This window comes from Oncorhynchus gorbuscha, linkage group LG06 (genome assembly GCF_021184085.1).
Source record: "Oncorhynchus gorbuscha isolate QuinsamMale2020 ecotype Even-year linkage group LG06, OgorEven_v1.0, whole genome shotgun sequence".
Lineage (NCBI taxonomy): Eukaryota > Metazoa > Chordata > Actinopteri > Salmoniformes > Salmonidae > Oncorhynchus > Oncorhynchus gorbuscha.
Window position 1 is genome coordinate 20,738,797 of NC_060178.1, and position 14,397 is coordinate 20,753,193.

At 43.1% G+C, this 14,397-nt stretch overlaps 1 protein-coding gene across 1 annotated transcript; it reads right to left on the reverse strand.

Moving 5' to 3' along the window:
* Positions 1–691: 691 nt before the first annotated feature.
* Positions 692–11,868, reverse strand: LOC124037664 (dual specificity mitogen-activated protein kinase kinase 2-like). Its single transcript, XM_046352608.1, has 11 exons — positions 11,061–11,868; positions 10,582–10,792; positions 10,307–10,453; positions 9,828–9,905; positions 6,556–6,607; positions 5,660–5,784; positions 5,239–5,458; positions 4,982–5,046; positions 4,822–4,883; positions 4,377–4,422; positions 692–2,022 (listed from the first exon to the last, which is right to left on the reverse strand). Exons 1-11 carry the CDS (start codon positions 11,147–11,149, stop codon positions 1,912–1,914), a joined length of 1,206 nt encoding a protein of 401 aa, XP_046208564.1. The 5' UTR covers positions 11,150–11,868; the 3' UTR covers positions 692–1,911.
* Between the last annotated feature and the right edge of the window lie 2,529 nt (positions 11,869–14,397).

A 14,397-nucleotide genomic window follows, 5' to 3' on the forward strand; every position in this document is an offset into this window, starting at 1 on the left:
CAGGTAGAACAGAAAACCATTAGGTTTTTGAATACCCACGCCATACGGACAATTAATATAAAGTATTTACACTAGAATAACAGCTAGAAATCAATAAATGAATCTATACCAACAGTACTGCAGTTTAACATCCAATACATTGTACATCTGAACTATACAGTTTTCATATAAGTCTTAAATAATTAGCGAACCATCAGACTGATTCATTTTCCCTTCTGGTTGGCAGGTCAGATGATGTCAGCCATTTTTATTACAATTACAGTCCAATATAAACGAGTCTTACCCACCACAAACACCCACCAGCAACTCTGTTTTTGTCATTTGTGGCTGAGTCATGGTTGACTTAATTCAGGCCAAATGCGAGAAATTTTAATCAAACACTTAAGAGCAATGTGGAATGTATCTCCTAAAGTGTTTTGGTTTTAAAATAAGTATCCAGAGTATAGGTTAACGGGGAGCCGTGTTATATCTACAGTACGTGACTCGAGAGTTGAAGACTCTTTGGATATGTGTAGCATGTCATAACCTGGGTCAAGAGCATCATTTGGCACTTTACCTCCGGTCTTTCCTCCGTAAGTATCAGGTAGTGTCGAGTTTCTAAAGGAACGCTCCTGCCCAATAGAAAGCTCTGTTTATCATTTGTTCCATAACTAACTACAACACTCTCCCCACATAAAACAAAATTGCCATATACATTCACAAATACGTTTTATTTTTTACATTATAACAATATCCAACACATTTTCTTTAGATAAAACGAAATGTCTTACATTTCTGTCTAAACGAGTCAAAATAGCACTTTGCGTACAGTTTATATAGCTTTATACACATACAGGCGACAAAGCAGTAACTTTGTTAGCAACGAATGCAAGTCTATTGGAAATTGTAAAGGTCAGCCAGAAGCAGATTATATATACACAGGGGCTCTTACAGACGACAGGCTAATTAATACATGCTACCCAAACCCCCACCAGAGCCAGTAACCACGGATTCACCAAAAGAAAGCTTGGCGTGTAGGTTACACTTACTCACGCAAAGCAGAAGAGTGCGAGCAGAACCAAAAACACTTGGGGGAATAAATTGAGTCGAATGGCAAAAATCGGAACATTTCAGAGCGTCTCTAGTCAAGGTGTTGGACGTATTCTGACTTGACACAGATGTGCGTTTCAGGCAGTTGATACAAATACAAGTTTTAAAAAACAACAACAAAAACATGATCTTGAGTGTCTGGAAAATATATAAGATTGCAAATTATGTCATTTTGTAAAATGAGCACATTTGATAACTACGTAATTACTATTATAGTCAAATAAAAATGTCAACATTCAAAGTACTCCTCTCTCGAAACTGTACTGGTCATGAATGTACAAAACGAAGTACTTTGATAAGGCATTAAATGCAAAACATTAGTAGTCACGATGAGTACCTTCTTTGGTTTGCTGTCCTCCTGTGAATACAAAGCACTTGACTCCAGTGATTTCTGTCATGGACACTTTTTCTTTGTCAAAGATGGCCCCTCTACAGCCTTCACTAATATGCAGTTGCACAAACCATTAACAACTCTCTTGTCAATATTAATACAGAATTTATCAATACAAATGTGGTAAAATGATATCAATGACAATTCATTAAATTATAACCTGGCAGCCCTTTCATGCCTTGTACCTTCTCTTTAATATGATGATTGGAGAAAAATATCATGACTAGTGTGTAGATCTACCCTGCCACTGGTATGGAAAATCTGTGGTCATACATGGAGTCAATTGGCCCTGTTGATGATATGTACTTTAGAGAGAGTGCCGAAACCTTTTTTAAAGAGCAAGACGAAAAGGGTGCCAAAGTGTGTGTGTGTGTGTGAGACAGTGAGACACCATGGATCCTAATGTGGGAAGCAGTTTGGCGTTGGGCTGTTCATTCTGTGATGCGGGTTGGGGTGCTGGGTTGGTTGAGGCCCATGGTTTTACACATCCAGCCAGCAAAGTCCACCTCCTCCACCTCAGCACGCTTGATAAACGTGTGGTTCTAAACAATAACAAAACAGCAAACGCAAGTTAGTTAATACATCAGAATTAGTTCTTGGCTAATATCGAAAGGGCACTTACAGTAGATAGTCAACATAGCCACAGTGGTTGCTTTAAAGCAGAATTTACACCTTTTTCCACACAATTATTTTAGATAAAACGCATAAGAAATATATTGCTGCCTATTGTCAAAGTAGATCTGAAATGCTTCTTATTGTAATTTCTGCTCGGCTTCAGATTCATTTTGTGATTCAGTTGCAATTCTCCACCAGATGAGAAATCTTTGCTCTCATCATCAGACCAATCAAATCCCTGCATTCTCAAACAGGCATTCCATCAGTTGACAGTGCTTTGACTGATGTGAAGCTACTTTTATCCAGTACTTTTCTCTTATTTTTCTCTGGTAAAATGATAGATTAATTTAAAGCAAAACATTAGAATGTAGCCAGCTAAAATGTCCTATGACAAACATTAGATATGATGGTCATGTTTCATTTTTGCATTTAAATTATTATTATTATTATTATTTTTTAAATACCTTGCTTTTTCCATTGTAAACTAATCTTCTTGTGTGGCTCCTAGCCAAAATAGCATTGCACTTCTGTTGTCATCTAATGAAATGAAGCAATTTTCTGCAGAATCTGTTGCACTAGCGTATTTTGTGCAGGGTTGGGTAGGTTACTTTCTGAATGTAATCCATTACAGTTACCTATCCAAAATTGTAATCAGTAACGTAACTTTTAGATTACTCAAACTCGGTGACATAATCTAATTACATTCCATTACTTTTAGATTACTTTCCCCTTAAGAGAGTAATTAGAAGAAGACAAATGTGTTTTAATTGGTAGCATATACATCTATTGCAGGATAAATCAATGTTCAAGTTTACAAGGCTGGCCATATGTTAAATTTTACTTCATGGGTTGGTTATGTAGGATTCTTCTAACCCATCGCTTTCTACTACATATAATAATACGATTCAATTATATCTTTACATTAAAAACCCGTCCATCAGAATTCCAGTCATTCCAAAAAAAAATGTTATACCCCTTAATCTTCAAGAATAGGACTTGGAAATATAGATTAGCCAAATTGTTTTACCTGAGCATAACACCAAAACTAAGGACTTATTAGCCAGCCCTACTCTGTTGTTTAGGATTTTGTCATGGAGGACTAATTGGGCTCATTAATTTGAGTTGAAAAATAAATGCTGCGCTCATGGAATGGCATGCTTTGAACACTACTGCAAAGTACTATTTACATGTGAAAAATGAATGCTGCATTTGCTGTAGGCCTATTTAACTTTTGTTGGTGTTTTGGTAAAAATCTGAGGAATGGGCCTGGAGAAATGTTACCAATCTCAAATGAATAGACAGAGCTATGGATGCAAGGACTGACCATCCATTACATCAAAATGATTGTTTTAACCATGTTATGAAGCTATATAGTGGTTGTTTACATTTACAAACATTGGAGAAAAACAAGCTTATATTTTGGGTTCTTGGAGTATAACAGTTGAACTAAGCTCATGAGTCATTTACAAGTTATATTCTTCAAGAATCAATCTATGGATGGATATATATATATAATTTACAAGTCCAAAAATGGATGCAGCAACTACAGATTGCCCCTTTAAGTCTATCAAAAGTGTGTGAGTTGGAACATGTGTCCATTAAGCCAATGAATTACATTTTTTTATCAGCATGAATTAGACTCTAGCCTAAAAAAGCCTATTCCTGTTCTTTTGCTGTGGTCCATCAAACACATTTGGTGTGACATCAGTGTTCTCTGACTTTCTGACTTGTGGTCAGACACACTCAGGTGGCACAAACTTAAACTTGCGCCTTTTTTCAATGCTGATTTGAATGTCATTGAGAAAATAGAAATGTGAAATATTTTTCCTTTGCAAACGTTTCTGAATTTAAAAGAAATCCTCGAAGAAATGATCTAGTTATTCCAAAGTATCTGTAATCTGATTACAATATTTTTGCTGGTAACGTAACAGTTTACAGTTACCATTTTTGTTATCCCTTACATGTAATCCGTTACTCCCCAACCCTGATCACATCATGCCCCTGATCACATCATGCCCCTGATCACATCATGCCCCTGATCACATCATGCCCCTGATCACATCATGCCCCTGATCACATCATGCCCCTGATCACATCATGCCCCTGATCACTTTATTGGAAAACATGTTGTTTTTTATTTTATTTTAAAGACTTGACTTTCAATATGAAACGCAGGTGAAGCGGTTTAAAACGCATATTTTTTTGAACGTCTGCAGTCTTTTGAAAAATGCAGATTTCTGAAAGCTAATAGGACTCCTGAGCCAATTTGAAAACTACATACCATCAGCATCTTCAGGTCAGCTCTCTCCGCTGGATTCTTGATCAGACTATTAACACAAACAGTTGATCATCTCTATGACTTCCGAGAAATCATTAGAAAACTCAGCAAAGAGAAATAAAAGGAAAGCTTTCTCCACTATGAAAGATATTTCTCTCTAAATCCTGCAGAAGTTCTTGGAGTAGGTTAGTAGCACAGGGAATCACAATAAGCATTTTGCTGACTTCACCTAATATAAAGTGATTCTCTAGAGGTGAGAATCTAAGTTTGTTCCATATTGCTCTAGGCTCTGCCTAGTGTACACAATAATTCACAATATGTGGAGAGTCCACACACAGCCACCAAACAATCATAGTAAACCAACTGGGAATTCTGTCTGAATGATGACAATAAAAGGTGCTGAGGTAATAATAGGCAGTATTAATATATGATGAATGCTTGGGCTCACCATTTTGTCACAAACTCCTGGAAATCGTTGGTGAAGACACCGAGTGGAAGCCTGGGAGGAGGCTGGGAATGAGGAAAAGGTGCGCAAGACAAAACTCATTTAAAATAACCAGAGCACACGAACAAGTAGAATATATTGTAGAGTCAGCAGTTCATCTGACCTCATTGACAATGTAGTCCAGTAGCTCAAATATAGCCATGGCAGGTCGACTGTCCATCCCATGTCCTGAGGAAGAGGACAATATGGAGAGGTATTTAGATATTATAAATAAGACATAACATTTTTTTGTAAATATATATATATTTTTCTTCCAGAATACCTTTTATTGAAAAGCAAAAATAAATCTGTTTGAAAAGCAGTTATATAATCAGTGTTGTAATATTGTGTAAGAAGAAAGGGCTTCAGGTGTGTTCCAACCGCTGACTGGTCGTCCTCCTGGTGGTCTGGGGAGGCGGTTGGAGGGGGCCTGTGGTTCCCCCTCAGCTCCATCCTGTACTGGCCGGCCAAAGATGGCTTCCAGCTCCTTGGCGTCAGGCGGGGGGATGGGGTAGCGGCCAATGGCCAGCTCCACCAGGGACAGGCCCATGCTCCACACGTCTGACTGCACAGAGTAGTGTGTGCCCTGCAGTCTCTCCGGCTGTTGAGGAATACACGCACGTCACACCCAGAGTGGGCCAAGTGGGCGGGCAGCTCTGTGCATCGCTCCCTCCAGGTGTCTGGGGGAAGGGGACAGGGGACAGGGCTGGCAGCGGGTGCCTCCGTGTGACACAGCCCTCTACTGGGTACGGCCTCGGCTCTTGGCAAGGCGGCTTGGGCAGGGGAGGGAGAGCTGACTCACCGACATGTAGGAGCGCGTTCCCACGAAGGAGTTGGCCATGGAGTCGATGAGCTGGCCACTCACGCCAAAGTCACACAGCTTGATCTCCCCGCGCGAGTTCACCAGGATGTTGGAGGGCTTGACGTCTGCGTGGCAGAGTAGGGAGGGAGGACAGTTGAGTTGTAAGAGAGCGAGAGAGGGCTGGAGGCCCAGACCCAGCAGCCCCTTCCCTACTTCTCTTTGTCCCTGTCCCTCTACCATGCCAGACACCACACCACTGACATTTCATAAAGCCACTGATTCTGCTAGCTAGCATGGACCACAACATTTACATTTGAGACCATACAGACAAGCCAAATCCTCTTCAATCCCTCTAGCCTGGAAAAATGATCAATAATGGGGTGTAGTAGACCTGCTATCCATCCTCTGTGGTGACCCCTCCCACTTCAGAGGAGACAGAGGGGCAAGTATGAGAGGTGGCGTGACAGAGACAGAGGGAGGGGGCTGCAGGGTGTGGCTGCCATGTAATCACATCGGAGAGTGTGTAATTACCGACTGGGCTCCTAGACAGCTCTGCCTCAGCCCTGCTTCTGAACACCACCACACCCCAATACACCGTGGCGCTCAGCTCCGCCTCTAACTACACCCCAGAGCCCACCCCATCGGCTCCACATACACCAGTGCCCTCAACTAAAAAATAAAAAAACTGTACACCACAACGCTCAGCTCAAAACACTTCACCACCGCCCTCAACTTCAGAACACTAGACACCAGAACTCCTCAGCGTCAGATACACCCAAACACACTATAGACATCACACTAATTCATCCCATCCAAATCATACACTATCCAGGGTCTCAAATCATATCGTTAATATGCACAAAAACACACATTCTATATGGAGAGCTGTCGCTTACCTCTGTGCATGATCTGGTGTTTTTCCCGCAGATAGGCAAGTCCTCTGAGTACCTTTAAAAGTGAGATGCAAACATTTTATTTAACACAACATATAATAACACACACTTCCTGGACCTGAAATCATACAAAGACCAGCTCTGAGTCCATAGATACATCCATACAGGATATCACATCAAACACACACACACACACACACACACGCACACGCACACGCGCACACACACAGTGTGAACGGTGAGAACAGTGAGGTCTTGCATGCCGAGCTTCCTGTGACTCCTGATTATCACAATTACATGAGAAAAAGCAGTCCATTGAGAAACAATAAGAAACTCCTTCGAAAAGGCCCAGTGCAATCCAAATTCATTTTTGTCCTATCATATTGTACAACAACTGGTGAAATGTGTTATTTACTGACAGTTGCAGGCTGAAAATACAATTTATACAGGACCTATTCAGCAGGGTTTACATTTACATTTAAGTCATTTAGCAGGCTTGCCTGGTGTTATAAATTAATAGACCACAAAGAGAGTTCCAAACCGCTCTGCCAATAACAGCTGGTTTTCAGGTTATGTTCCTCCCATTAGGCCCCTCCCATTAGGCCCCTCCCATTAGGCCACTCACTCAGGCCACTCACTCAGGCCACTCACTCAGGCCACTCACTCAGGCCACTCACTCAGGCCACTCACTCAGGCCACTCACTCAGGCCACTCAGACATTCCCAGCAAAATCAAATCAAATGTTACCAAATACAACAGGTGTAGTAGACCTTACCATGAAATGCTTACTTACAAGCCCTTAACTCTTTCTTGAACTGCATTGTTGGTTAAGAAAATATTGACTAAATAGACTAAAGTGAGAAAAAAAAAGACAAAAGTAACACAAGAGGATACATAACAATAAAGAGGCTATATTACAGGGGGTATTGGTACCGAGACAATGTGCAAGGATACAGTTTGAGGTAATTTGTAAAGTGACTATGCATAGATAATAAACAGTGAGTAGCAGCAATGAAAAAACAAAGGGTGGGGGGGGGGGGGGTTTGATTGGGGGTTGGGGGTAGAAGCTGTTATGGAGCCTTTTGGTCCTAGACTTGGCGCTCTGGTACCGCTTGCCATGCAGTAGCAGAGAGAACAGTCTATGACTTGGGTGACTGGAGTCTTTGACAATTTTTAGGGCCTTCCTCTGACACCGCCTGGTATATAAGTCCTGGATGTCAGGGAGCTTGGCCCCAGTGATGTACTGGGCCATACGCACTACCTTCTGCAGCACCTTACAGTCAGATGCCGAGCAGTTGCCATACCAGGTGGTGATGCAACCGGTCAGGATGCTTTCGACAGTGCAGCTGTATAACTGACGATCTGGGGACCCATGCCAAATCTTTTCAGTCTCATAAGGGGGAGAAGGTGTTGTCGTACCCTCTCTTCATAACTGCCTTGGTGTGTTTGGACCATGATAGTTTGTTGGGGATGTGGACATCAAGAAACTTGAAACTCTCAACCCGTTTCACTTCAGCCCTGTCCATGTTAATGGGGGCCAGTTCGGCCTTCCTTTTCCTATAATCCACGATCAGCTCCGTTGTCTTGCTCACATTGGGGCGGCAGGGTAGCCTAGTGGTGAGAGCATTGGACTAGTAACCGGAAGGTTGCAAGTTCAAACCCCCGAGCTGACAAGGTACAAATCTGTCGTTCTGCCCCTGAAAAGGCAGTTTACCCCACTGTTCCTAGGCCGTCATTGAAAATAAGAATTTGTTCTTAACTGACTTGCCTAGTTAAATAAAGGTACAACAAAAAAACATTGCGGGAGAGGTTGTTGTCCTGGCACCACACTGCCAGGTTTCTGACCTCCTCCCTATAGGCCGTCTCATTGTTTTCAGTGATCAGGCTGTTGTGTCATCAGCAAACTTAATGATGGTGTGTTGGAGCTGTGCTTGGGTGAACAGCGAGTACAGGAGCACACACCCCTGAGGGTCCCAGGTGTTGGGGATCAGCGTGGCAAATGTGTTGTTGTCCACCCTTACCATCTGGGGGCGGCCCATCAGGAAGTCCAGGATCCAGTTGCAGAGGTCTTTAGTCCCAGGGTCCATAGCTTAGTGATAAGCTTTGTGTGCTCTATGGTGCTGAACTGTAGTCAATGAATAGCTTTCTCACATAAGTGTTCCTTTTGTCCAGGTGGGAAAGGGCAGTGTGGGGTGCGATTGAGATTGCGCCATCTGTGGATCTGTTGAGGTGGTATGCGAATTGGAGTGGGTCTAGGGTTTCCGGCATGGTGTTGTTGATGTGAGCCATGACTAGCCTTTCAAAGCACTTCATGGCTACAGACGTGAGTGCTACGGAACGGTAATCCTTTAGGCAGGTTACCTTCACTTTCTTGGGCACAGGGACTATGGTGGTATGTTTGAAACATGTAGGTATTACAGACTCAGGTCAGGGAGAGGTTGAAGATGTCAGTGAAGACACTTGACAGTTGGTACGCGCATACTTTGAGTACACGTCCTGGTAATCAATCTGGCCCTGCGGCTTTGTGAATGTTGACCTGTTTAAAGGTCTTGCTCACATTGGCTACGGAGATCATGATCACACAGTCGTCCGGAACAACTGGTGCTCTCATGCATGCTTCAGTGTTGCTGGCCTTGAAGCCAGCATAAAAGGCTAAATGTTTGCTAAAAAGCTATTATGGAAAAGTATTACAGTAATGTAGTAATTGTTACCCAGAAATTATTTGATAATTGCATCAGGCCTTTAACCACATGGGAAGGGAGCAGAGTGCATTTGATCACAGTTGTGACATACTGTGAAGTTATGTTTAGAGCACGGATGGGCAACTGGCCCGCAGATCAATTCCCCCACAAGGTGCAATTTTGAAATGTGGTTGTGCATTAGTAGTTTATGTCTTGTTACGTCAGTTACTCAATTGGCCTGTGTCAGCTAAAACTTTTTAGTTTGGTAATTTGTGTTATGGACAGCTATCTAAACTTGTAGGAATCATGGTTGAATTACCGACCACGGGGCTCTCATTGCTTTTGTTAGTCACTCCGGTCATCATATTAAAAACTGCAAACATTTGTCTCCACCCTATGGCAACATGTGTAGAATTGCAGGAAATTTGGTGTAAGACTGATGATTTTTTCTCTCCACTCCATGGCAAAATATATAGAATTGCAGGAAACATGCTTTAAAATTGAGATAAATCTAGACATCTATAAAATAACCGCAAGTACCACTGAATGAAGCACAAATAATAATAAATCTTCATTATGTAGTGTAATACTCACTGCTATGCTGACTTTGCCCAGGATCTCCTCAGGGATTCTCCTGGCTTCCTTCAGTACCTGATCCAGAGAGCCTCCATCCTGTACCCAACAGGCCACGGCTTAATGTCTGACACACACTGCTACTGTACACGGTCTGCATTTTGTAGGGTTTTGTCATACAGTAATACACAATAGCTCCAGGTGCATGGCAAGGTATATCGTAACAACCATTGCAACACATACATTTGTTAAAACAAAGTTACAACTGGTTTGTTAGTGTTATACCACAGGTCCTATTATAAGCACCATTGCTGTCTCAAAACCACACACAAATGTTCATACTCTCAGCAACAATGAGAGTTCACACATCTGCCTTTTTGCCGTGAACCCCCCCCCACCCATTGTCTTCCAGCAAGCTGCATCATTCCAGCGTTAGTTCAATGACTGAGGTAAATCAGACACTCCCCCTCAACCCAAACCTCTGTCTCTCTCACTCTTACCATGTGCTCCATACAGATACTGATCTCGCCATCGCTGTAGAAGGCCCCGTAGAAGCCCACGATGTAGGGAGAGTTACACTCGTGGAGCACCTGCAGCTCTCTGATTATCTGGTTCCTGATGGCAGGCTTAATCTCCAGGTGGATGAGCTGTGGAGTAGAGAGATCAGATAAACATTCGAATAATCTACTGCTCATCTAGAATAACTATCAGTTTCAGAGTCAAAAGCTCTGGATTTGGAGAAAAATGTCAAAAGTACATACAAGGTTAGACTCACCTTCCGGGCCATGACCAGTCTGGAGGGTTTGTGGCGGACCTTGTTGACCACTCCACCGTTGCCAGCGCCCAGCTCACATATGGGGTGGAAATCGTCATCTTTCAGCTCGCCCACTTGGGCTTTCTGGGTGAGGAAAGCCTCCAGACGTTTCCTCTGCTGTTCGTCCAAATCTAGCTCGCCTAGCTTCTTCTGTAAGGCCTCCAGATTGGCTCTAGGAAGGAGATATGCATGGAGTGAGCATGGCAATATTAAACAACCATATTCTTGACCATTTTCCTGGGGACACATTTGTGTTCTAGCCGAGCAGTACCAGATACAACTGATCACTGAGCCCATGATTGGTTTGAATCAGGTGTGTTAGGCTAGTGTTACGTAGGTTAGTTTTGGCCTGAAACTAAATTGTGCAACTACAGTTCCCGGAATCAACATTTGCCTAATATCAGTACAGTACATGCCCTCAGCCCTCCTTGAACACTCACTCGGACGCAGCATCAATGGTCGTGGAGATGGACTGCCCCTCTCCAATGGGCGTGATATTTAGGGGAACGGGTCTTCTCTTCGGAGCCATTTCGAAATATTTGACAATGCACTGGACGACTTTCCAAAGCAAATCAGTACAATAAATAACTGATATTTCAAAGTTGTTTTAAAACAGCAACAGGGGTAAATGTTGCTGGCGGTCTGTGACTTAACGTTACTTTGCGATCATGGCAGATAACTGTAAGGACAATCCCTAATGCACGTCACCTACAGGTCAGGTGCATTTGACTAACGTTATTTAGATAACTAACTAGTTAACGAGTACAGAATATTTCACAAACAAACTAGCTAGCTATAACAGTAACGTTACACTAGCAGTATTTCTTACACAACACATGAACGTTACTGTTCCTTTCGATTATTGCCTAGCTAGCAAGCTAGCTGCTAGGCGATAACTAGAACCAGCTCCCCTACGAAAATCGTGTGCTGCGTTCCTCAAATTGGAGCGGCCCTCGCCACTCAGGTCTCACGGAAAGGACAGCGGCGGTGGTTGACAGGACTGGTCAGTGACCGAGGATGGTTGGCCTTCGAAGGTTTCGGGGGGGTACCGCGGTGGACCTTCCCTATGCAGCCGGGTGTGAAGCTTGGTTGCGGAGAAGGGTTTCGGCAGAGACTGAAAAGGAAGCGAGACACCCCACTCGCAGTTGTTTTCTTCTGGTTTAATGGACCTAGCTGCTATTGTATTGGTGTCTATGGGAGACACACCCAGTTAAGTAGACCGGAACTGACTTATTTTTTCCAATGGTAAACGGCATGAGTGAACTATCTTTGCTTATGGGGTTTCTGTACAGGAAACAGAAACATGTTCGTCACTAGTTACCAAAGCCACAGTCATAAACCCCACCTATAAACTAAAATGTATCTTCTTAAATATTTATTTTTAAACCTAACCTTAACCACACTGTTAACTTTATGGCTAATCCTAACCTTGAATTAAGATGTAGACAATTTTGACTATGTGGCTGTGCTATCTAGTGTAAACCCAGCAACGTGGAGTCTTCCAAAAATCGCGAGACTGAGCTATCATGGGCATAGCAATTGAACTATGGCCAGGTCTCTCATGATTAGCGACCTCCAATGGAAGGTTGTAGAAATTACAATCAAGTCGTTTTCTTCAACTAGCTACTCAAATACTTTAGTTCAGACTACAAACTTACTTCACTTTTCAAAAGGTTTGCTTAGATTTTTGTTTAATTTTGTATTTCACCTCTTAAAGTCTAAGCCTCTGGAGTTTTTTTTACTAAGCTAATATATGGAATTGTTTTAAGATGGTCATACCATGGATCATTTAGCGATCTGATTTTGAATTTTAGGACCCCTGTAGGTACAAAAACATACAGTTGAATTTGGAAGCTTACATACACTTTAGCCAAATACATTTAAACTCAGTTTCACAATTCCTTACATTTAATCCTAGTAAAAATTTAAAAATTCCCTGTCTTACGTCAGTTAGGGTCACCACTTTATTTTAACATACATTTACATTTAAGTCATTTAGCAGACGCTCTTATCCAGAGCGACTTACAAATTGGTGCATTCACCTTATGACATCCAGTGGAACAGCCACTTTACAATAGTGCATCTAAATCTTTTAAGGGGGGTGAGAAGGATTACTTTATCCTATCCTAGGTATTCCTTAAAGAGGTGGGGTTTCAGGTGTCTCCGGAAGGTGGTGATTGACTCCGCTGTCCTGGCGTCGTGAGGGAGTTTGTTCCACCATTGGGGGGCCAGAGCAGCGAACAGTTTTGACTGGGCTGAGCGGGAACTGTACTTCCTCAGTGGTAGGGAGGCGAGCAGGCCAGAGGTGGATGAACGCAGTGCCCTTGTTTGGGTGTAGGGCCTGATCAGAGCCTGGAGGTACTGAGGTGCCGTTCCCCTCACAGCTCCGTAGGCAAGCACCATGGTCTTGTAGCGGATGCGAGCTTCAAACTGGAAGCCAGTGGAGAGAGCGGAGGAGCGGGGTGACGTGAGAGAACTTGGGAAGGTTGAACACCAGACGGGCTGCGGCGTTCTGGATGAGTTGTAGGGGTTTAATGGCACAGGGAGCACAGCCAACAGCAAGTTGCAGTAATCCAGACGGGAGATGACAAGTGCCTGGATTAGGACCTGCGCCGCTTCCTGTGTGAGGCAGGGTCGTACTCTGCGGATGTTGTAGAGCATGAACCTACAGGAACGGGCCACCGCCTTGATGTTAGTTGAGAACGACAGGGTGTTGTCCAGGATCACGCCAAGGTTCTTAGCGCTCTGGGAGGAGGACACAATGGAGTTGTCAACCGTGATGGCGAGATCATGGAACGGGCAGTCCTTCCCCAGGAGGAAGAGCAGCTCCGTCTTGCCGAAGTTCAGCTTGAGGTGGTGATCCGTCATCCACACTGATATGTCTGCCAGACATGCAGAGATGCGATTCGCCACCTGGTTTAAGAATGAAATGTCAGAATAATAGTAGAGATAATTATTTATTTCAGCTATTATTTCTTTCATCACATTCCCAGTGGGTCAGAAGTTTACATACACTCAATTAGTATTTGGTAGCATTGCCTTTAAATAGTTTAACGTTTTGGGTAGCCTTCCACAAGCTTTCCACAATAGTTTGGGTGAATTTTGGCCCATTCCTCCTGACAGAGCTGTAACGGAGTCAGGTTTGTAGGCCTCCTTGCTCACACACGCCTTTTCAGTTCTGCCCACAAATGTTCTATAGGATTGATGTCAGGGCTTTGTGATGGCCACTCCAATACCTTGACTTTGTTGTCCTTAAGCCATTTTGCCACAACTTTGGAAGTACGCTTGGGGTTATTGTCCATTTGGAAGACCCATTTGCGACCAAGCTTTAATTTCCTGATTGATGTCTTGAGATGTTTCTTCAATATATCCACAAAAAAAATATCCTCCCTCATGATGCCATCTATTTTGTGAAGTGCACCAGCCCCTCCTGTAGCAAAGTACCCCCACAACATGATGCTGCCACCCCCGTGCTTCACGGTTGGGATGGCATTCTTCGGCTTGCAAGCCACCCCCTTTCTCCTCCAAACATAACAATGGTCATTATGGCCAAACAGTTCTATTTTTGTTTCATCAGACCAGAGGACATTTCTCCAAAAAGTGCTATCTTTGTTCCCATGTGCAGTTGCAAAGCGTAGTCTGGCAATTTTATGGCGGTTTTGGAGCAGTGGCTTCTTCCTTGCTGAGCAGTCTTTCAGGTTATGTTGATATAGGACTTGTTTTACCGTGGATATACAGTGGGGCAAAAAAAGTATTTAGTAAATTGTGCAAGTTCTC

Excerpts from the sequence above, each read along its gene's own strand:
- LOC124037664 (XM_046352608.1), bottom strand. The coding sequence starts at position 11,149 with ATGGCTCCGAAGAGAAGACCCGTTCCCCTAAATATCACGCCCATTGGA. Across the intron at positions 5,047-5,238 it reads AGGAGGACGACCAGTCAGCG|GACATGGGATGGACAGTCGA; the intron begins GTTGGAACACAC and ends CCTCTTCCTCAG. Across the intron at positions 4,423-4,821 it reads CAGGAGTTTGTGACAAAATG|TCTGATCAAGAATCCAGCGG; the intron begins GTGAGCCCAAGC and ends TTGTGTTAATAG.